Genomic DNA, 23,417 nt, shown 5'->3' with positions numbered 1-23,417 from the left:
ATAGTTTTGATTAGATACATGCGTCACATGCATTTATGTCCTTTTGACTCGCTAATGAAGTGATTCACAAGCATTCGGAGACCGGGGTCTGATTCTACCGGTTTAGAGGTTTAAAACGAGCTGTCAATCACCCTAACTGACCATTAAGCCAGAGCTATGGCGCTGCGTAACTGAAGACGCTACAGAGCCACAGAGTTGTTATTACGCACTGCACAGGGAGCATCGATTTACAGCGAGTTCCATCCATCCATCCATCCATTTTCTTCCGCTTATCCGGGGCCGGGTCGCGGGGGCAGCAGTCTAAGAAGGGATGCCCAGACCTCCCTCTCGCAGGACACTTCATCCAGCTCCTCCGGGGGGACCCCAAGGCGTTCCCAGGCCAGCCGAGCGACGTAGTCACTTTAGCGTGTCCTGGGCCTTCCTCTGGGTCTCCTCCCGGCGGGACATGCCCGGAACTTGTCTGACCATAGCCCGACTTCTGGGGGCACTACAGAGCCCTGGGGCTAGGCACGGGTTGGGGCCCTATGCCACTATCGCATTTTTTGCCTACCCGACCTCCATGCCAAATTTCAAGAGTTTTTTTATGCATGTATGCACAAAATTGAGTGCAACGTCTGCGAAAAATGACCAACTGAACAGAAACAATAGGTTCCTCGCACTTGGTGCCAGGAGCTGTTTCACGCTTGGGCCCTAATTAAAAACATATAAGTTATCATGACACAAAACCAATGACACTAGACAAGTCTAAAAACAGAAGACCACTAAAGAGAAAAGAGAAAAAAGATTGTGAATCGACGTGTGACCTTAAAATTGAAAATCAAATCGAGTAGAGGATTTGGAGAATTGTGACACACCTAATCGGCACAGTACCAAAGGTTGCGCTATCGAAGCCAAGAGAATAAATTAGATAAGATTATGAGTTGGAAAAAAAAAAACACACAAAAAATGTTGTTACGGATCCAGCGTTGACAAGACCTAGCCACCCTGTTTTACTTCTGATTGGCTAATACCATGGCTCTGGCTAGCTTTATTGGTTGAGAGCAACATTCAATGCCTCAAAAATGATCAGATTAAATGGCCAAAACAAAACCCCAAAGAAAACACATGCCTTTTTTTTTTTTACATTGACGGGAATCTGTCAAAGCGATGGAGAACTTTGCACCCTGCACCCTGCACCCTGCTACAATAGGGGGAAGCCACATATTAAATAAAGATAACTGAGGACTCACTGGCAGACTGGATGGCCGAGCCTGTATGCTGTCCTCTTGACTGCTCTTGCTGGAAGCCATGGGCTGGTTGGAAGGAGGAGCAGAGGACTGTAAGCTAAAGGAATCCTGGGAAAGTTCCTGATCACAGGGACAAGAAACAAAACTCAATTATCTCCAGAGGCTACAGGTTAATGGCTCTCTGACATGTAAAGCAATATATGATGCACTGACAAAAACATAGGTCTCTGCAGGGCAGGATAAATATACACTAAATAAAATTAGGTTTTGTGTTTAATGGAATGTAATAAATTCAATATGTTCAGTTTGTGTCTGTGTTACAATGAGAAAGACATGGCAGAAGAATAACTAAGTTACAGCTCTTTGGCTCATCTCCAACATCGTCTTGATTTGATCTTGGTGTTCCACACCAAAAATTGAATTTGAGCTTAGTTCACTGCAGGTGTGATTTGTTTTCCAAGTTGTTGTTCCAAGAGCCCCTTTAAATAAAAATGTCATCTTTAATTATTCACACATCTGGCCTTAACCTTCCTTATATTGTGCACCAAACAGTGTGCAACAGAACAAAATGATGCTTCACTGGCTTAAAATGTGTGTAAAATAAATGGGTAGGTTCAAAAAGAAAAAATAAATAATTTACAAAAAAGATTAAAAGGTGCAGAGCAGACACATATATTGCACAGTAAAAAAAACATAATAATACATAAGCTGAATAAAAACTGTAATAAAAATCTATTCAAATGTATTATAAAAATAAATGAGAAAGGGATTGAAAGAGACACGATTATTTAAAATACCCAAAAGTAAAATTACATTTAAATTAAGAGAAAAATAAACCGATTAAATCAATCTGTTTTTAATTTTGAGTCTTATTTTACAAGTGTCAACACTCTGTTCTTCCCCCTGGCTGTTCAACAGATGCAGGCCATAGTGAAAGAATGATACCTCACTGTGGGTTTTGTGAAGGTTATTTAACATTGGTATTAGAGTTGTGCTCATAAGTTTAAATACCCTGACAGAATGAATATGAATGAAAACACAAACACTTTTCTTTCACTCATGGTTAGTGGTTGGCTAAAGCAATTTATTGTCAAACAACTGTGTTTACTCTTTTTAAATGATAATGACAACACAAACTACCCAAATGACCCTGATGAAAAGTTTAAATAGCCTGGTGATTTGGCCTGATAACTTGCACACAACTGGACACAAACAGGTTTGAATGGGTATTAAAGGTAACCATCTTCAGGAAAAGGATATAAGAAAATATCAAAGGATGAGAATGCCAATCAGCAGTGTTCAAACTCTAATTAAGAAGCGTAAAATGATCCCAGGTCAGGTAAACCAACTAAAATTTCAGCCACAACTGCCAGGAAAATTGTTCGGGATGCAAAGAAAAACCCACAAATAACATACAGGACTCTGAAAAATGTGGCTGATGCACAATAAGGAGGCACTTGCACAAAGATGTGCTGCATGCTCGAGTTGCCAGAGAGAAGAAAGCCATTATTAAGCTAATGCCACAAATTATCCCACTTGCAATACACCAAACAGCACAGAGACAAGCCTCAAACCTTCTGGCACAAAGTCATTTGGAGTGATGAGACCAAAATGGAACTTTTTGGCCACAACCATAAACACTACATTTGGAGAGGAGTCAACAAGGCACAGGACATTTGGTCAGAATCGATGGAAAGGTGAATGCAGTAAGTTATCGAAAAATACTGGAGGAACATTTGCACTCATCGGCCCGGAAGCTGCGCATGGGACATACTTGGACATTCCAACATGACAATGATCCAAAACACAAGGCCAAGTCGACCTGTCATTGGCTACAGCAAAATAAAGTCTAAATTCTGCGAGGGTATGTAGATTTACAAGCACAACTGTCTGTATAATCTCCTTCTGGTTCTTGTCAACACACATGCAGCAGTATGTTATATGATAACTGAATTTTCGGTAAGACCAAAGGAAAGAGCATCACAATAATCAGTTCTACAAGTTATAAAAGCATGATTCAAATTGATATGTTTAAGATGAATACACAACACTAGTAAATAAAGAAGAAGCATAATATCTCTCAGCAAAGCTGAATTGTAATCCAGATTTTCTTAGGAGAATACACTGCACAACAATCATCAGCTCTGTTTAAGTGAAACACCGACTTTCCCCCATGTCTCCAAGGAGCAGCTCGTCCACAATCCATGTGTGAACAACATGTTTTAAGTGTGAGACACAACCAATGATTAATGTGGTAAAAAAAAATCTGTATTTGTTATATATCTGGATAAATTCAGCTTCTTAAATAAGTGTTGTTTGTAAGTACTGCACTATGGTTTTAATTACTGTAATGACTAGGGGTGTCACGATTCTCCTAATCCTCAATTCGATTTTCAATTCTCTATCTTTTTTTTTTTTAGCGCAGATGGGTCTGCCATTTTAAGACTTGTCTACTCTACAGTCTAGGATAATTGCTTTTATGTCATGGTAACTCATTTCATATTTAAATTCCCATTTAGATGGTGTCATGAATAACAATGTTCATAATTTGTTTGCAATGTACCACAAGGCCTTATTGTCAAATTGAAATCATCTATTAACAACATAAATGTAACAATAACCAGTCAATTGGAAACCAACTATAAAAAGAAGAAAAGTCATAGAGTCATGTAGCTCTGTGTTGCCCTGAAGGTCCAGCAATCTATACTGACAATACAATATCATCATCATACATGGAAGGCAATACCTTTGTAGCAAGATGCAACCTGCTTACCAATGCTGAGCTTGGTTCCAGTACCCTAATTAAATGCTTAGGGTTACAAAACTACAAACACGCCTGCAGCACGACTTATCGTTTTAGCGCAAGTTGAATTTTGAGGAAGTGTCACTCCAATGAGGACGGAGGAGTTGTCTGGGATGTCGATGCAAAGAGCTTCGATTGTGGCTCTCTTTCATTTACATTATTAACCACTAATGAGAACATGGTGCACAGTGGAGGAGCGCCGGGCGCTGTGTGTTCAGTAACTAACTGGGTGTTTCTTGAGATGTTTAGCCTGGTGTCTCCATCTACTAGTGGTCATGTGACACCGAATCCTGATACTCAGCGCTCACTGATGCAGCGAGGACTTCTGCTGCAAACGTTCAAGGAACATGTGGAGTTTACCACAAATGACGATGCCATCACAAAAGATACACGACCAGTCAACAGTTTGGACACAGCTTGTCATTTTAATGGTTTTTCTTTATTTTCATGACAATTTACATTGAAGTTATTACAACTATGAATGAACACATGGAAAAGTAAACAAAAAAGTTTACTAACTGTATACGTTTCATATTTTAGATTCCTCAAAGTAGCCACCCTTTACTTTGATTACTGCTTTGCACACTCTTCTCTCAGTGAGCTTTATGAGGTAGTCACCTAAAAGGTTTTCCAACAGAATTCCCAGAGATGCTGAGCACTTGTTAGCCCTTTTGCCTTCACTCTGCGGTGTCCAAACTGGTAGTGTATATTACCGACCTCTAGCTAAATACGCATAAGATAGCTTACACACCATGGTTAATGTTCGTGTTGTCAACAAAAAACACAGGGAATACAAAAATATTTACCCACCAGTGATTTCAGAGAAGAGAGGGGGGGTTCAAGTTTGGTCAGCATCACAGTTGCTGTGGTTACCATTAGTTGGCAGCAGCTTCAGGTTAATGGGAGGAGATAACATGTAGTCGTGCTACAATGGCTACAACTTCAACAGTATTTTTTCCCCTCTGTCGCACATGCAGGATGTCACACTGGGGGTGTGGTTGAATCCTCGATTCCACCTTTGCTTTCGAAGGTTGAGATTGTGAAGTTGTTTCAATCAATATTCGATTTACAACTGAGATTGTGACACTCCTAGTAATGACATTATCAAGTACGGTGAGTGGCAAATTTCAGTTGTGTACTTGTGCTGTCTAAAAAGGTGGTATTGGTGCACATAAAGAGCATGCATGAGCTCTCTTGCTTGAGTTTCAGTTATGGAAACAGATACTTAAATGACATATAACATTCCAGATGAAGTGTGTGGTGTTGTTACCTGTGGAGGAGGTGGGAACCTCTGATAAGATGACTGTTGCTGTTGCTGTTGCTGTTGCTGCTGCTGTTGCTGCTGCTGCTGCTGTTGCTGCTGCTGCTGCTGCTGTTGCTGCTGCTGCTGCTGCTGCTGCTGCTGCTGCTGCTGCTGCTGCTGCTGCTGCTGCTGCTGTTGCTGCTGCTGCTGCTGCTGCTGCTGCTGCTGCTGCAGTGTCTGAGAATAAGGTGAAGGTTGACCCTGTTGGCTGTGTCCTGGAGGTTGCTGGGTTTGAGGTAGCGGACCTCCTATTTGAGGTTGTTGTGGGGATCCTTGCTGCTGCAGTGTGGTTTGCTGTGGTGGCGGCTGTCCTGGTCCAGCAGGGTGTGGGTATCCAGGTTGCCCCTGAGGGCCTTTCTGAGTTTGGGAGCCAGGACCTTGTTGCTGTGCCTGTGGCTGTGGCTGTGGCTGTTGGGGAGCGGCATATGGCTGACCTGGCTGAGCTTGTGAGGGTTGGCTATAGGTGGATTGGCCTGGAATAGGGCCATGGGGACCTTGTGATTGTTGGTAAGGGGATCCTGGCTGGCCATGTTGTCCAGGAGGCTGTGAAGGGTGGCCCTGGTGTGGGTAAGGTGATCCAGAGCTGCCCTGTGGTTGGCTAGGGTAAGGGGGCTGTTGCTGACCAGGATGAGGTGGGGGGTTGTGTTGACCATAGTAGCCCTGGCTCTGTTGGCTGTAACCAGCTGGACCCTGCTGTCCATATGTTGACATCTAGATATAAATGCAAGAAATATGTCAGGAAAAAAATAAGTCAACACATTTGAATTGTCTGTGAGATTCAACTGCTTTCTTCAGAAGAACTAATATTTTACATGTTTAATTTTCTGAGACCCTTCATTTATTATAAATATATAAAAAAATAACCCAACATTCAATGTCAACTCTTTGATTTTGGTACAAGCAAAGTTATCAGAGCACATTTGTGTCTTTCTTGGAATAAAAAAAAAAGATAGGAGAGGAGCATGTAACTTAATATAAACTGATCAGTCAGTGTTTCGGTGTTGCTGAGAGTATTCAGCAAACCCAAATAACCTGGGGGCCAATGGGCTGCTCACCTGGCCAGGAGCAGGTGAGACAAGTGGAAAAGAAGACCAACTGTTTGGGAAACGCCAACTGCTCAGTAGGGTTAAGGCCATATGAATTTTAAAATTATATCATGGTATTCATCATGATATAGCAATAAGCAGTGTGCGAAATACCCATTATAATGTATTTTAAAATACAAAATTACAAATAAAATCTTTTTCATTTTGTCTGGTTATAAAGGATAAGAAAGCATGCAAAGTGTAATATGTATGTAGATCACATATGTGCAGCTATTGGCCTGGCTCCTCAAGAAGGTCAAAATCTTTCAGGCTGAATTTCTCCCTAAAGCAGTTTGAGGAGTGCCTACATTCAAATGGCCACATCTTCTTCAGAAATGATCAGAATGTTTGACATTGTTGGAAAGCTTAGAAATCACACTTTCAGAATCTGTAAATAACTCCAAATGTCCCAAAGTAGACTTGTGAACGCTTTTGCCATGGCTGGACACATATGTAAAACTAAAATGACAAAAATCTTTAGGAAATAAACATGTTTTCCAATTACACTGCAACATGTTTAGAAGCCCCCTCAAATGTTGCCTTTGAGGCTTTCAGGGGGTCTCGAATGTTAATCGGTGGCAACAAAGATACATGATGATCCATCCATCCATTATCTGCCACTTTGTCCTCCACAGGAGAGTCGGGGTGGTGCTGTGCCTATCTCAGCTGACGTATGGCGATAGGCAGGGTACATTCTACAGGGATTTTTCTAAACCAAGGGTAACAAGGGCACTGTGGCATGTGGTCTCCAGAACTGCGATCATGCAAAGAGCTGTACGAACCAGGGCGACGCAATGAGAAGCCGCATTTCTTGCGTTGCGTGTCGCCAACGGCCAGCTCAACTGACGAATCGTGAAAATAAGTTATTGTTTTGCCATCAAAAGCCCTTTCTGGGTGTTGAGAACACACACACACACAAACACACATGAACATACTAAAAAGGTTTTTTGTCGGATGTAAAAATTGTTGATATAAAATACATGTGTAAATAAATTATTGTTTTACCATCAAAAGCCCTTTATGAGTGTTGTATTTGTTGTTTTATAGAAGGAAAACACTGTTCAGATGTTTGAGTCGTCACAAAAAAAAGTATTAGCCTCAAAGTCACTGATCTGCTTGAAATGTTTCTTTTCACAAAAAGCTTGTTTTCTCGTGAAATCAGCCTATTTTCTAATGCAGATTACTAAAGAACGGAAAAAAGTAGAAACAAACTTTTTTTTCCAGAAGACAGAAGAAGGTCTATTATTTTAGTTGTTTCACTGTTTCCATAGTCATAGAACACAATATTTTGTGGGTCTTGAAAGATGGGTCAAGATGCTCAAAAACAAAACAGTGGTTGATGTTGAAAAGATCACAGCTTTTCATAAAGATTAGATCTTTTCTGATCTCAACGGCAGACTGCGACACTTTCTCACTCTCAGTGACTATATCAAGTCAACACGAGGTGCCAAAGTGACAAAGATAATGACATATTTTCTAGGTAATTTGAAGCACAACTTTGCACAGAGATGTGAGGATTTTGGCATACAAAAAGAGACCCATTTAACTGCACACACTCTGTGTCCCCCAATGCCGGAGAGTTTGTCAGGTTACACAACATTGATGAAGGTCGACTGCAACTTGACATTATTGACATGCAAGCATCATCTGAACTTAGTAATGCTTTTAAGAAAGAGGGTTGCGCAGAGTTTTGGGTCAACTGTGTTAGTGCAGAGACATTCCCAATGATCAGAAAGTTAGCTTTATGTGTCCTAACAATGTTTGGCTCCACATACACCTGTGAATCCAGCTTCTCCCACATGAATGCCATCAAAACATCCAACCGTGCCTCACTGTTAGATGACCATCGGCAGAGCTGTTTACGCATAGCCCTCACATCATATCAGCCTGACTTTTCTGTCTTAGCTCAATCAAGGAAATGTAATTTCTCTCAGTACAGCTGTATGTATGTACCAGAATATGTTGCACTATGAGCCAACTGTAGCGGTACCTGTGTCTTGTTGGTACTGTAAGTTATATTTTTTGCACTAAGAGCCAACTGTGGCAATTGTACCCGTTTCTTGTTGGTACTGTAAGTTTTATTGTTTGTACTAATGTTATAAAATCATTTACAACATTTTGTATCTATTTGTATCCTTTTACTGTACATGTAACACGAAATAGTAGTACAGGGGTTGACCAGCCCACCGGCTAGACAGCCTGTGGGCAAGGTGGCCCTCCGGAAATTTTAGTTGAATAGCCCTAATTTAGACCGACCAATTTGTCTAATCTCCATATTGCATGATTTTGGACTGTGGGAGGAAGCTGGAGAACCCGGAGAAAACCCATGCACACACAGGGAGAACATTCAAACTCCATGCAGAAAGGCCCTTGTTCCAACCAAGGCTCGAACCCGGTTCTTCTTGCTGCAAAGACAAGAACGCTAGCTACTATGCCAACCGTGTGGCCATACATGATTATATTTCACAAAAATGGGATCGAGCCACACTTGATCCCAATCACAAAATGAATTGGCAGCTTTGCCTCATCTACGTCCAGTTTTCATTATAACTGTAAAGTTATTGGCAGGCTGCATGAAATCAACTGGGGGGTGCATGGTCTGCAGGCTGCAAGTTAAAGACCACTGGAATCCAGCCATGAAAATGAAAATAAAAAATAAATTTTGACTTAGAAGTTTAATATTAGGTTTTTTTTTCAGTCTGCTTGAATCTGTGTGCCAAAGGCTTTTTTTTAATTTCATTAGCACTGACCTTGTAAGGAAACAGTGATAAAAGAAGAGGGGGAAGCCACAAGCTCTTTTGGGGGGGGGGGGGGGGGGGGCTCAGCTGCTAACGATAATAGTAAAGAATTGCCATACATTAAAAAGTAGACTGTGTTGTATAAGTCCAACAAAGGGAGAGAAGTTTTTGTACAAGTTCATGGTCAGACACCAGGATTGTTAGATGGGTCGTAGGTTGTATCTCTGTGCTCATTCAATGCTGCACATGCTGGTGTTACTAGTGTGAGCAGCAGTGTTTTAGGATTTCAGGCCAAATTTGTCTGTGATGTGTCTTTAGTGCTAGTAGCACACTGCCACTTCCTTTTTCGCCACTTTCACACCAGAGATGTTTGGTCCACAGTTATAATAGTTGAGTTGAGATAGTAGATTTTTCATTGATTTTATTTTTATTTAAAAAATTGTTTGGTTTTATTAAATTTTGACAGCGGGTTTGCTAGTTTTAAATATTTAGTTAATGCTTTGTTTTATTTTTGTCGTCGTTTTGATCAATATTCGATTTACAATTGAGATCCTGACACTTGAGGTGGGCAATATATATTGTTTTTGTATTGTCATTTGTGATATAACAATGTGCAAGCTGACAATATTGAGTATGTGTAAATCACTTATGTGCGTGTTACATCGGCAAAAGCCGATTCTTCATTAGAAGTGGTTTTGTTCCTGTGGAAATAACTTGTTTTGATAAACAGCAAAGGTAAGATGACATTTCTGCTTGTATTTCTTGAAAGTCAGTCGTTGTTATGCTCTTATTTTGGGGCTGGATCCGTGAATCTTGGTCGCAGAGTGATAAAAATGGTACAGCTGGAATCTGTGGGTCTTCCACTGTCCAGTCGACACATGTTTTCTTTGGTTACATAATCACGCTGGCGCTCCGGTGCCGCTTTTCAATGTGTGCGCTGTATCACTCCTGCTGGTTTGATCCGTCTGTGTTTTAACTGTGTTTCGTGAACATAAAAATGGTTTATATGAGCTTTTAGCTGAGTTTCTGACCTTTCTGTGGGTATGCAGCATGTCTGTGTTTGTTAAAGTTAGATATGGTTTTATGACTCTTTTGTCGCTGCATCTGACGCTGCACCCGGTAACGGGGGCAACCATGAAGAAGAGGTTAAGAGAGAAGGATCATTTATACATATTTCTAATATCAAATCAAATACATTGAAGTGGCTCTGTGGTTTAGTGTGGATGGATTGGTCTGTTACTGAATGAGCTGATGATGTGCTAACGCTCAGCTAGTTGCTAAATCATCATCACAGTCAATACTTCATACACAAAACTGTGTCATTCACATTTAATTCAAGCACATCAGCACATGTTTGTTTTTTTAAGTAAGTCAACAAACAAACACACAGAGCTGCCATAAACAGTACTTCACTCCAACTCCGTGGGGTGAAGTAACAAAAAGAACAAAACACAGAATGATCTAAAACACTGGGTTTAGTTAACACAGGGAGAAGTCTCTGACGTTTTCGACATTTTGCCACCTCCCATTTTGACAAGGCATAATGAGACACAGAGTCTGTGCAGGACTCCCTTTGGTTGACCTGGTGCCTTTTGCTTTCATCGTCATCAGGCTTTGAGATTCAGCTTGCTTATTTAAGGTTAAACATATTTCACAACATAGTACCAACACAAAAATAAGTAAATTAACTAATGACCAAGGCCGCAGACCTCACTCTCTGCGCATACTGGTTTAAATGAACAACAAACAAATGCTGAGTGCTGATCAAAAGTTTTGTGCAAGTGATTTAAGGTCCTGACTCTTGTCCCAAATATGACAGGCTTCATTCAGTGATTGAAACAAATAAATTAATGAAACATTTATATGCAGAGCGTGCCCACTCACAAAGCAGACAGCCGCGCTGCGGTTTTCCAAGTTCTTCTGTGTCAGCATGTGACTAGTAGTTCGATTTCGGAAATGTCCATGTATATCCTATCCATATTCACCTTCACGTACCACCAGAGTGCTTTAAACCTCAAACCTCGCAGTCTCACCATGCATGTTTGGATGCACAACATTGAAAAGGGCGAAAATATAAACCGGTATTCGGTGTGAACCGGTATAACGCCCAGCACTACTTTGAAGAGAAAGGTTCATCTGTATCTGTGGTTTCTACTTCAGATGATGAAATAAGAAGACTACCCTCTCTTTTTTCCCTGACAGTCTGTTTAAATAAACAGCATAGTTTTGTATTTCTTTTAGATTCATGTTTACCAACCTGCTGTCCATACTGCATGCCACCCATAGAACCAGGTATTCTGCTCTGCAGCCCCATGGGATACCTCTGAGGCCCAGTGGGTCCATAGCCCTGGCTTGTGTAAGAGCCTCCCTGCTGGGTTCCAGGCCCAGTTGGAGGCCCTTGCTGTTGCGAGTATGAATTGGATCCTCCATATGGCTGGCTGCGCATCTTCCCCACCTGGTCCATTGGACTTGGAGGCTGGACAATATAAAGAAAGGTGCAGTGCATCAGTGAGTTGAAACAGCGATCGGATTGACTCTTATCAGAAGATTTGATATAAATCAGCTGATTATTAACTGATTAGTGCAAAGAGTAAACGGATCAGGCACTGTTATAACGTTACAGAAAACACATTAAATATGTGTGCTAAGGCCAATGAATCAAATCGTCATCGCTAATGTTAATGTTTACAGCTATTAATATGAGTAAGTAGTAAGTTAGCACTATGTTTACGCTAATGTTAGCCGCTAACTAGCCCATTAGCTTGCCGAGATGACGGTCCCTCTTCATCGTCGTTGTCAGCCACAACGTGCTTCCTTTTCAGCATCGCACTTTTGCTGCCATGAAAGGCAAGTTCTGTCTTGCAGATATTGCATTGCACACTTTTTCCTTCTTTTTAAAAAAAAAATGTTCCTACACTTTTGAGCTCCGTTGCTGTCGGGTCGCCATGACACCAGCGAGCCCGTCTGGTATAACTTCTCGTGACATCACGGCTGACCCAGATTATCACTACTGCGCATGTGTGTCAAGGACCGAGAGGCGGTCAGAGAGGCAGACGCTGCAGTGGAAGGGGCTGCAGCAGTTTTGAGAGAGAAAACAAAGTTTAAGAAAAAGAAAATAAAAAAACATGCGGCGACTACTAAATTAGTTGTCGATGATTTTAATAGTCGACGTAACCGTGACTAGTCAACTAATCGTGGCAGCCCTACATGCAATGCTGAAGTGGCACCATGGTACGCGAGGCGCAACTGAGATTAGGGCTGTCTTTCACAAAATAAGTTTGAACGAAAATATAATGACCTGAAAAATATTAGAATTGGTGTGTTAGTTAATTAGTTCCTGGTCACTAGTGTGCATGTGCTGTCAGTGCATCAAAGATTTAGTAAAAGAGAGATGTCTCACTCAGAGCTACTACAACTGTCTACTGCGAAACATTGTTTAGTGTAATGCATGCGTGTGAGTGAGTGGTGTGGGGGGGGGGGGGGGGGGTAATCAGAATGTATCTTCTGATTTCACTCGTTAAATCAGAAATTAAATGAAGATAAAACAGACAACTTCAACACAGTAGATGAAGGTTAAAAATTATTAAATTTTATTAAATTTCAAATGCTGAAAAGGTTGGCTGAGGTGATGGGGGATGGTCATAGTGTGTAAGCTAATCTGAAAAAGGTATCTGAAGGTAGACAGTTTAAACCGTGGGGGAGGTCTGCCCGAGTGGGGGGGGGGGGGTTTGGTGACGACGACAACATTAATTTTGAAATGTGAAATCAAATTCAAATTAGCTTTATTTATATAGCACCTTTTATACATATTAAAATGTAGCAAAAGTGCTTTACGTTTAAAAAATTATAACTATTTCAAACTGAATGTTTTTGAAATGGTTATAATAATTGAAAATAGGATCTTGCAGTATCACTTGGCCAAAACAACAAACACAACAACAAAATAAAAATACAAGTTAAATAACTAAACTTGTCTATACTGAATACAGCCAAATAAACCTCTTTAAATAAATTACCTGGGCATTACCCAAGCTAACGTTACGTCATGCTGTTCAAAATGTGTATCTGAAACGTAACAGGTTTCCTCTAAAAAAAAAAATGATAGAAATAATGTAAATGTAAATGTAAATGTAAATGTACTTTATTTATACAGCCCTTTACAACAATCCTTTCGGTGATCCAAAGTGCTTTACAAGAAATAAATAAATAAAGAGGAAACACATAAAAGTAATTAAAAACAATAAAAACAATAAAATAGTGCAAAATAAAATAAGATAGAATCAGATAAAAGATAAGAAGACAAAAGATAAAAAGTGTCACCATACTACTCGGTATTAAAAGCCATCCTAAATAAATAGGTTTTTAGCCTTGATTTGAAGAGGCCCAGGTCAGAGATAAGACGCATCTCAACAGGGAGTTTATTCCAGAGCCTGGGAGCAGCAACAGCAAAGGCTCGATCACCCCAGTGTTTATATTTTGACCTGGGCACTTCCAGCAACATTTGGTTGTTTGACCTCAGAGCTCTACCCGGATCACGAACAGTTAAAAGCTCAGATAAATAAGATGGGGCAAGATCATGAAGAGCTTTAAAGGCAAACATTAAAAGTTTAAAATCGATTCTAAAAGAGACTGGAAGCCAATGGAGAGAGTGTAGAACAGGGGTGATGTGCTCTCTTCTATTAGTGTTGGTTAAAAGACGGGCAGCAGCGTTTTGAACAAGTTGAAGGCGACTGAGAGAAGTCTGGGAAATGCCAATATACAGTGCATTGCAGTAGTCTAATCTGGAACTGATTAGCGCATGTATGGCTTTCTCAAGGTCGTGACGGCTTAAAAACGCTTTAACTTTGGCCAGCAGACGCAACTGGAAAAAACTAGTCCTGACAACGTTACTAATTTGTTTATCAAACCTCAGATGACTGTCAAAGGTCACTCCCAGATTCCTGATGTTCGGACTGAGTTTTGAGGACAAGGAGCCAAAGCCATCCATCACAGTATCCCCGAACACAATACATTCCGTTTTCTCGTTGTTTAAATTAAGAAAGTTTTGGGCCAACCACTGCTTAATGTCAGCAAGACAGCTAGACAAGGAGGATTGTGCGCTGTTGCTGTTAGGCTTCACTGGCAGGTAGATTTGTAGATCATCTGCATAGCAATGAAAAGATAGGTTGTGCCTGGCTATAATTGACCCAAGTGGCAACATATATAATGAAAAGAGTATGGGGCCAAGAATAGAACCTTGTGGGACTCCACAGGAGAGAGGAGCACTGGAAGAAGACAGATCACCAACCATAACAGAGAAGGTCCTGCAGGACAGGTACGATGTGAACCACCTTAGTGCAGTGCCATGGATGCCAACGTAATTATTTAAACGTGACAGGAGGACTGAGTGGTCCACCGTGTCAAAGGCTGCTGTGAGATCAAGTAGCACTAAGACAACAGGGCTCTTGGCATCCACAGACAGCGCAATATCATTGTGCACTTTTAACAGTGCAGACTCAGTACTGTGACGAGACCTAAAACCAGATTGAAATTTCTCCAGAATAGCGTTGTCTTCCAAAAAGGACTGTAATTGTATAAAAACAACTTTTTCTAAAACCTTGGAGAGAAAGGGCAAATGGGAAACAGGTCTAAAATTAGATAAAACTGAGGGGTCAAGATTAGGCTTTTTAAGAAGAGGCCTGACCACAGCATGTTTAAAAGCAACTGGGACAGTTCCTAATCTAAGGCAGGAGTTGATAAAAATCAGTAGACTGGGCCCCACAGTGTTAAAAGCCATTTGCAGTACTTTGGCAGGGACAATATCCAATGGGCAATTCGTAGGTTTCAAAAATTTCACTACGTTACCGAGAGAGGAGAGAGAAACCACTTCAAACTGGTCTAACACTGTGTGTATCCTGTATTAACCAATCAAGTGGTATTGAGAGTGAGTAAAGGACAGAGGCAGTTCATATTGCAGAGGTGAAAGTAGACAGACTGGGTGATGTGGTTTATGTGAGCTGTGAAGGACAGGTTGCCATGGAGGATGATACCCAGACTGTTGACCCGGGGGACGGGAGAACAGTGGAGTTGTCAATTATTGACCTCCGCCAGGAGGTGTATGTTTTCGCTGGAGTTTGTTTGTTTGTCTGCCTGTCTGTCTGTTAGTGACCAACATAACTCGAAAAGTCACAAACTTGTCACATGCTCTATTTTGAGCACAGATCTCATTGATGGGGCCATCATGTAATGATTTTGTTAAGCCACCAGAGGGGGGCATTGGGTTTCAAAGGGTATATAGGGAGGTCATCATTATCCTCAGGTCTGTGTGGAGGAGGTAGGCATAGTAGGGGGAGTTGCTGACATATATTAATTGAAATATTTTTCTGTAAGTTTGCAAATCTGGTGTCTGATTCCATGCATTAATCACTGTGGATTACAATCTAACAACAAAACATTTGCTCACATTTAGTTTTACAAGTGTATTTGTATTCGTGACAGAGTAGAATAAGTAGAATATGTTTAGTATAGTAGGTGTTTGAATGATCAATAATCATTAATATTGGCAGTATCAGAGGGCCCCAAAATTGAATTTTGCTTAGGGCCCCATGGAGGCTTGGGCCGGCCCTCGCCACAAAATAATGTGACAAAAACAGTGTTGTTTTTGACATCTTAGATTTAGTCTTAGTCTTTTGGACTAAAATGCTTATTAGTTTTAGTCCAGTTTTAGTCGACGAAAACTCAAAAAGGTTTTAGTCTAGTTTTAGTCCAAAAAAGAAAAAAGAAATATAGTATATATTATTTAGGTCAATACGTATTGGAGATTGTTGGTGGGCAGTGTCACACATAAGTTGTGAAAATAGCAGCAGATCTATATACATTGCAACACATCGCCCCTGCTGACACTCTTCTCCCTCTCCTGCATTGTGCGCCGCTGTAAGCGGACTCAACGCACAATGGATAATTTCTCTATGCGCAGTTATATCTCCACATCCATATATGACACATAAATAATGATTTTCATGACGAGGATCGAATAGTCGCGATGAAATACGGGGATCCGAGTAGATCTTAGTAAAACATGTGGACAGATTCTCAAGAGCGCACTTTTCATTGTTATAACAAAATAACTGCAAAAATGTTATTCTGCCACCGCTGTGCCTGAGAAAGATGAGGCAGGTGCGCGTACGTCATCCGCTGGAGACACCGGCACACTGGCGCAATTAGCGACAGTAATGAATCATTACATGGAGTAAGTCAGTGAGCTCCGTCTGCTTATTCTGTAACTGGATGATGACGTGGGACACCGACACATTTATAGATTGTTGAAATGATCTGTAAGTTAAGCTCACATGGATAAGTCATGTCTTAAAGGGACACTGTGTAGTATTTATGGGTTTATATGACCCAAAATCCACTTTTGTATATATATTATGTGCTCCTGCATTGTCTAGTCGCTGCATAATATTCTTTGTTTCAATGTATTTCTGCGCACCACCCCCTTCGCTGTTCTCTTCTCCCTCTCCTGCACCGTTCGTCGCTCCTTCGCTCTGCGTCTCCGAGCGGTCTCTTTGTGTCCAAGGCAGACTGGATAATTTCTCCACGTGTTTTATCCTCACATAAAAATAATGATCTTTATGACGAGGATGGAGTACAGTCCCGATAAAGTGCAGGTGATCCGAGTAGATCTTAGTAAAATGTGGTGACAGAATCTGAAGAGCAGAGCACACTTTTCATTTTTTTTACTCAGTGGTCTCAATATATATGTAGACAACGCTTTAGCGCTGCAATTAAGATGCATCAGATGAGCTGATGTCTTTAGTTAACTGCTCAAAGAGAGAGAATGTTCTCTGGTGTGAAGTGAATGTCACGGGGAGTTCATAATCAGGAACAAGTCGGCAAAGCGCAAAACGAGAAAAAACAGGAAAAAGTTATTTTTTTTCAAAATTAAGGATTTCCGTTTTTTTCAAAATTACACAAGTTGAAGTTTTGAAGAAGCCACTACCTGCTTCAAATCACAGTACTGTTGGTCTTAAAACCATAAACTTTGTGTTTGAATTAAGGTTGTTTTATCGCTGTGAATCAATCCTAGTTTGGGTGTGGTGATCTCACATTCCAGAGCCTTTGTTGCTTTTTCAGCCAATCAGCTGACGATCACGGAGAATACACATGGCTAATTAATATGCACGCACACACAGAGAGAGAGAGGGAGGGGAGGGTGAGAGATAGAGTGCCTGGGCTGCGCGTATGTGTGCAGTGTGTGTGTGTGTGTGTGTGTGTGTGTGTGTGTGTGTGTGTGTAGGTGTGTGTGTGTGTGTGTGTGTGTGTGTGTGTGTGTGTGTGTGTGTGTGTGTGTGTGTGTGTGTGTGTGTGTGTGTGTGTGTGTGTGCGCGTGTGTGCAGTGCGAAATTAAAGCGTGATTGTCATCAAAGCAGTCATTATCAAAGCTTTGTTGAACAAAGGAAGGCAAGGAGAACAGGACAATATCTGAACTGTGGCTGAACGTCTTCACAAGGACAGAGAAAGCACAGAGACTGCTGGTGTGTGGACTGTTAGCATTTTAAGCTAGCGATCTTTATGCTAACGTGTTAGCAGACTTCATCGTCACAAAAACAACAAACAGATGGATTATTCAGCGGCTGAAAGAGAGCAGGACACACACAGTAGTTGTCTGAGATGATGACGTGACGCCAGCACCGCGCTATAGTTTTGTGTGAGTTTTTATATACGTAATGTTAGTGTTCAGTCACATACAGAGACGTTTTTTCTTGTTATTGTTTCACTTGCTCCAGCACAAACATGTGCTGAAGTGCTTGAATCATGTGTGAATGACACAGCTTTGTGTGTGAAGTATTGACTGTGATGCTAATGATTTGAGTTGTGAGTTAGGACATTATTAGCTCATTCAGTAACAGACCACACTACACCACAGAGCCACTTCAATGTATTTCATTAGTGTCTGATTTGAAATTAGAAATATGTGTCTGTCTCTGATCCTTCTCTCTTAAGTATATATAGTATATTTTGTTTTCATGTAACAACAAAAACAGATGATGGAAATACAGTGGTATGTGTGGTGTTGGGCCCAGCATGACTGTGAGGCCTCACTGTCCTCTTTGGGAAAACCTGAATGCAGATGAGACTTAAAATGGCGGTCTGAAAGACCCCAGGAGCCACATGGGAAGAACAAAGAGAAGGAATCTTTTCCTCCAAGGCGTCCAGCTGTGATGCACTCATCCCCCACAACCCACTGCGGCAGATGACGTCCACGGCAGTCAGCCGTTCACCCATTGGTGGACACCACAGGATGCCCTGCCCCCGAGGCAAAGTTAACAAAACTATGCGAACTCCCAGAGTTCGGTCTCTTCACCATATTTTCCTAGCGAGAGCGGATGTATGTGTTTAAGAAGAGGAAAACATCAAAGAACTCCATTCTCACTGGCCAAGCTGTGAAGGTTCTTTCTTCGTCCACTCCTACCCCATTTTTGGTTTTTCCCTTTTTGTTTTTCTTTTTATTCAACGAGACGCCCGCGCCCGTTCTCTGATACCGGTATACTGACCGAAGAACAGATCGAACCACGGATTGAACCACGCGTAACACAGCTCTAGAGGCGCCTGTCATCTCTCCCATTCCGGCAGAACCAGCAGACGCACGGAGCAGAATCGCGCAACGCGATCCACGGACCCCTTCCTTACTCGTTGTAAGGCAACTCATAGTAAGCGATTGTGTCTGGGCAAAATAGCTATTCAGAGCTTATTTTAAACACGGGAGTGCACCCCGGAGTTTCATTGTGTTCTTATTGTTGATGTAATTTTATTTTCTTTCATTGCTACCGTGTGTGTCTCACACACGGCTGTAACTTGTGTAGAATAATACCTGTGAGCTAAGCTAACGGACCGTTTAGCGGAACCGGCGCCATCCACCCAGCTGATCAATTGTATTTGTTCTTCGTGCCTCTCGCCCTGCGCGCAGCGCCAGCGGCGATCATAATAGAAGCTTAATTTGACCGATAAGAAGACAGGCTCACGAGATAAACTCTCGCTAACCTGTGTGGTCGAATAAGGTTTCTATTTCTCCTCACGTGTCTTGTACTGTGACTCGTCCCCGTGTATCGCGACCCTGTGTCCTCAACACAGCCCGCGATCACTCATTGAGAGGAAACTTCCGTGATCTGTAAGAACTACAGTTTAAGTCGGACAAGCCGAATAAACTGTGTGATTACAGAAGTTTCTGATCAGACTCGTTCCTTTGTCTATTTCACTCCTGCCGCCATTTCTCTTTAAATTTTCCACGTCACTGCTGACTTCACTTCCTCCGTCAACTCTCCTCTTTTACTCGCTTCCGCTGGTGAAAGACGGAAGAGCGGAGTGAAGAAATCAGAGCACGAGCGCCATCTCGCGTCGCCTCACGGTAACAGCGAGTGACGCCATTTTAACATGACGTAACTTTTGGTAACCCGGAAGTGAGAGGCGCGTCGCCGTGACAACCGTCACATCAGAGACCCCTCCTTCTTTTACCTTTTGGCTTTGTTTGTTGCGTCCTGTTTTACTTTGGCTTTGTTTTGTTCACTTCCTGTTACCTGCTGCCAAAGTGACACGCCCCCCCCCCCCCTTTCACACAAACACACACACACACTAACACACATTCCTGCACTCAGATCCATACCCCTTTTTATTTTAGTTTACTTTCTTTCTTTTATATTGAAACGTTTTTACCAGCAGTTATTTTGGATTAAGGGATTGATGTTTGTTGCTGTTATTGATTAATTTTAATGCTTTAATAAATGTTGAACCTTTACTTTAAAAGTACCGTTTCTGTCTTTTGTGCTTGCTTGTTTGTAACAAAGGGTAATTGAAAGAAGCCAGTGTACGATCTCACACCTTCTTTGTTATTTATTAATTAATATTAATATACTTATTATTAATTAGTTATAACTGATAGTCAAGAGACACTTGAAGGTTGTAAAGTGACAGTTTCTCTGTCATTCTCCTCATGCTAAGAGGAGTGGTGCCCCGTTTTTATGAAATTAATAACAAAATTAATTATTAAAAATAATTAATCATTTGTATTAATATTTTCCCACCAATTACTAAGTTGAATCACAACAGTGGTATGGTAGTGGCACCCCTGTAAATGTTCATGATTTTCCTTTATAAATCATACATTTTGTTTGAATAATTATTGCACACTTTCTGTAAATCATATAAACTTTATTTCACATCTCAATTATCACTGTGTTTGTCTCCTATATGATATATTTAACTGAAATTTATTTTTCAAACAACCAATGATTTATAAAGGAAAATCATGAACATTTACAGGGTTTTGCATACCACTGTATGACTACACAAATGATAACAGAATAGCAGGTTGCGGAGCTGAACTTCCTGGTTAACTCCTGGTCAATCATGCTCGCCTGCTCGCTGGTTGTAAATTGTGGAATGGATTTCCTGAACGGAGTCAATGCCTCAACATTGACGTTCATTGTTCAATTCACACAATCTGAACTAATTCATGTTCAAGTTTTTTTATGCACAACTAGGGATGCACCGATTAATCGGCCAGTGACCAGAACCGGACGATTTTCATGTGATCGGCCGCAACTGGCAACCGGCCGGTCAGAGAGAAATATTCCAATTTTAATAAGTCGGTCAAATGCACCGGCATCGCGCAGCATCAGCAACACATGTGCACGCGGCTACACGCACATGTAGTAGAGTGTAGGGCTGGGCGGTATACCGGTTCACACTGAATACCGTTTTTTTTTTCGTTATGATATGAATTTTTAATATACCGCCAAACCCGCGGCGCTGCCGTCTGCTTTGCGAGTGGGCGCGCTCTGCATGTAAACGTTTCATTAATGTTTATATATTTGTTATATCACTGAACGAAGCCTGTCATATTTGGGACAAGAGTCAGGACCTTAAATCACTTGCAGCATTTGTTTGTTTGTCATTTAAACCTGTATGAGCAGAGATCGCGAGGCACGGGCGGGAGTGAGATCTGAGCTCTTGGTCATTGGTTAATTTACTTATTTGTATGTAGGTACTATGTTGTGAAATATGTTTAAACTTAAAAATCGTTTTTGTATTTTTAGTTGGATATTGGATGTGAACTGATTGTATTTCTATGTTAAAATGTTCTATTAAAGAAAGACCACTAGCTCCTTTTGCTCGGATTAGCTTTTTATGGCAACAACACATTAAACCACAGGACTTGAAGAACTGCACTTCATTCACTGCACTGCAGGGTGATACACCGCCTTTCTTATTATTGTGCAGCTCTCACAATAAGAGGAATAACTCATAATATGCTGAATGACAGAAATATTCGCCTGGGGCTCGCTAATGTAAACACACAGCACACATTACTTGTTGCTTCATTGCTTCACCTACGCACCTCTCTGACATCACACTTACACTAACGCCTCATTAAGATTAAGATTAGGATTCCCTTATTCCCTCATACCTCCTAACGTAACGGTACGGTTTCAATATCTTAATATAAAACTGCTCAGACTAGCAAAGGCAATATTACATTGTAAAAATAATTAAAAGCACAGATATAATCACATCACAAACTTTATTTCAACAATAGTGCACTATCAGATCAAATGAAACAGCAAACATAAAACCAAGTGGCGCTGTGGAGCGAGTGTCTGTAGAATATCCAACTTCAAACCAACTTCACTGCGCTGCATAACAGATGCTTGCACACCGTGGTTTGTTTGTTGACATTCATTTTCTCATTCTCATCGTAGTCTACGCTGAATCCTAAATGATCTCACACAGCGGACTTAAATGAAGGCGGTGCTACTTCAAACGTACTTTTTTCACTTCAACATTTGCATGTGTAGCGCTGAGTGCGCGCATCACTGAGTGCGCGTCGCTCCGCTCCTGAGGATCTAATCACACAGCGTTGTGTATTTTAATTCCTTTTTTACGGGCTGAATCGCACCGAAATACCGTCGTTTGCCGTTGAATATTGAACCAAACTAGGGCTGTAATCAACCAAAGAAACTCTTGGTCGACTAAAGCCCTAACATTTCGACTAAAAATCAACTAATGGAGGGTGCTTTACGAGTGCAGGTCTTTTCAAATTAAAAGAGGCTCTTAATTTGAAAAGACCCGCAGCTGGAGTTCAACAGAGTCCGACGGCTCTGACAGTGTTTTGTATTATGTGCATCTGCGCAATACCACAGCCCGTGATATCTGAAAATAACTAGTAATATCAGCCCAATAACTGTTGAAGAATGTTTAGATTGTTTGGCTCAGTGCATGTCCTCGTGCAGAGCGAGACTGAACATAGGAGCTCAGCTTCGCACACAAACTCACGATTCGATTCGTATCACGATTTTTGACCCACGATTCGATACATTCCATGATTTTTTTTTTATTTAAAAAACATTTTATTTAAACAACATTTACTTATATAACAACTTAATGTAACATTTAATAACAAATATTTTGGAACACTGTGAACAGATTTGAACATAAATAACCAAATATTTCTCTCTTTGCTGTAAATGATCGATCAGACTGGGATTTGTTCCCAAAGCATGCTGGGAAGTGTAGTTCTTCATGAGAAGTAGTTTTGTTCAAGTGGAAATAACTTGATAAACTTTGATAAACAGCAAAGGAAAGACAACTTTTTCAGCTTGTATTTCTTGAAAGTCAGTTGTTGTTTTGCTCTTATTTTGGGGCTGGATCCGTGAATCTTGTTCGTAGGGCTGGGAGATTATGGCAAAAATAATAATCACGATTATTTTGATTGATATTGAAATCACGATTAATAAACACGATTATTCAGTGATTTCAAAACTTGAGTATTTATTGAACCAACAAAACTCAAATTTAAATATAACTTAAAAGAACAGTCAGAAATAAATTAGTTACATAATAAAAATAAGTAAAATAATAATAGTAAATTAAAATAATGATAGCAATAAAAACAATACATCACTAATAACACAGGACCAAATCAAAACAAAATGCTCTTCTTTTTCCAAAAACAAAACAATGCTATACTCCCTCAGCACATCCTTTGCTTCTTCAACACAACATTTATCATACAAGGCTGGCAGAGCAACTGCTGAAATGTTTACGTGACAGCAACACGTGACGCTTGTCCAAAGTCTTAACATGCATCTTGAATCCTGGGTTGCTTACGGTACTGATGCCTACATGTCCTTTGCTACCATATTCTTTTAATTAACGTCACGGCCTCCACTATCACTTGATGTCTGTGGGATGTGGTGGGATATCATGGGACACATTATAAAGAGT

General features: G+C 40.9%; 1 protein-coding gene across 1 annotated transcript in view; it reads right to left on the bottom strand.

Moving 5' to 3' along the window:
• The window catches only part of arid1ab (AT-rich interactive domain 1Ab), a 73,337-nt gene that overhangs the window by 37,036 nt on the left and 12,884 nt on the right, over positions 1 to 23,417 (bottom strand). Inside the window, exons 2-4 of the mRNA XM_083899744.1 lie at positions 11,413 to 11,631; positions 5,300 to 6,043; positions 1,230 to 1,346 (exon numbers count right to left, since the gene is read on the bottom strand). Of these exons, the coding sequence (XP_083755870.1) occupies positions 1,230 to 1,346; positions 5,300 to 6,043; positions 11,413 to 11,631 (1,080 nt within the window). The remainder of the gene's footprint in view (positions 1 to 1,229; positions 1,347 to 5,299; positions 6,044 to 11,412; positions 11,632 to 23,417) is intronic.

This window comes from Microchirus variegatus (genome assembly GCF_963457635.1).
Source record: "Microchirus variegatus genome assembly, chromosome: 13".
Taxonomy (NCBI): domain Eukaryota; kingdom Metazoa; phylum Chordata; class Actinopteri; order Pleuronectiformes; family Soleidae; genus Microchirus; species Microchirus variegatus.
This window is presented reverse-complemented; position numbering and strand designations above follow the sequence as displayed.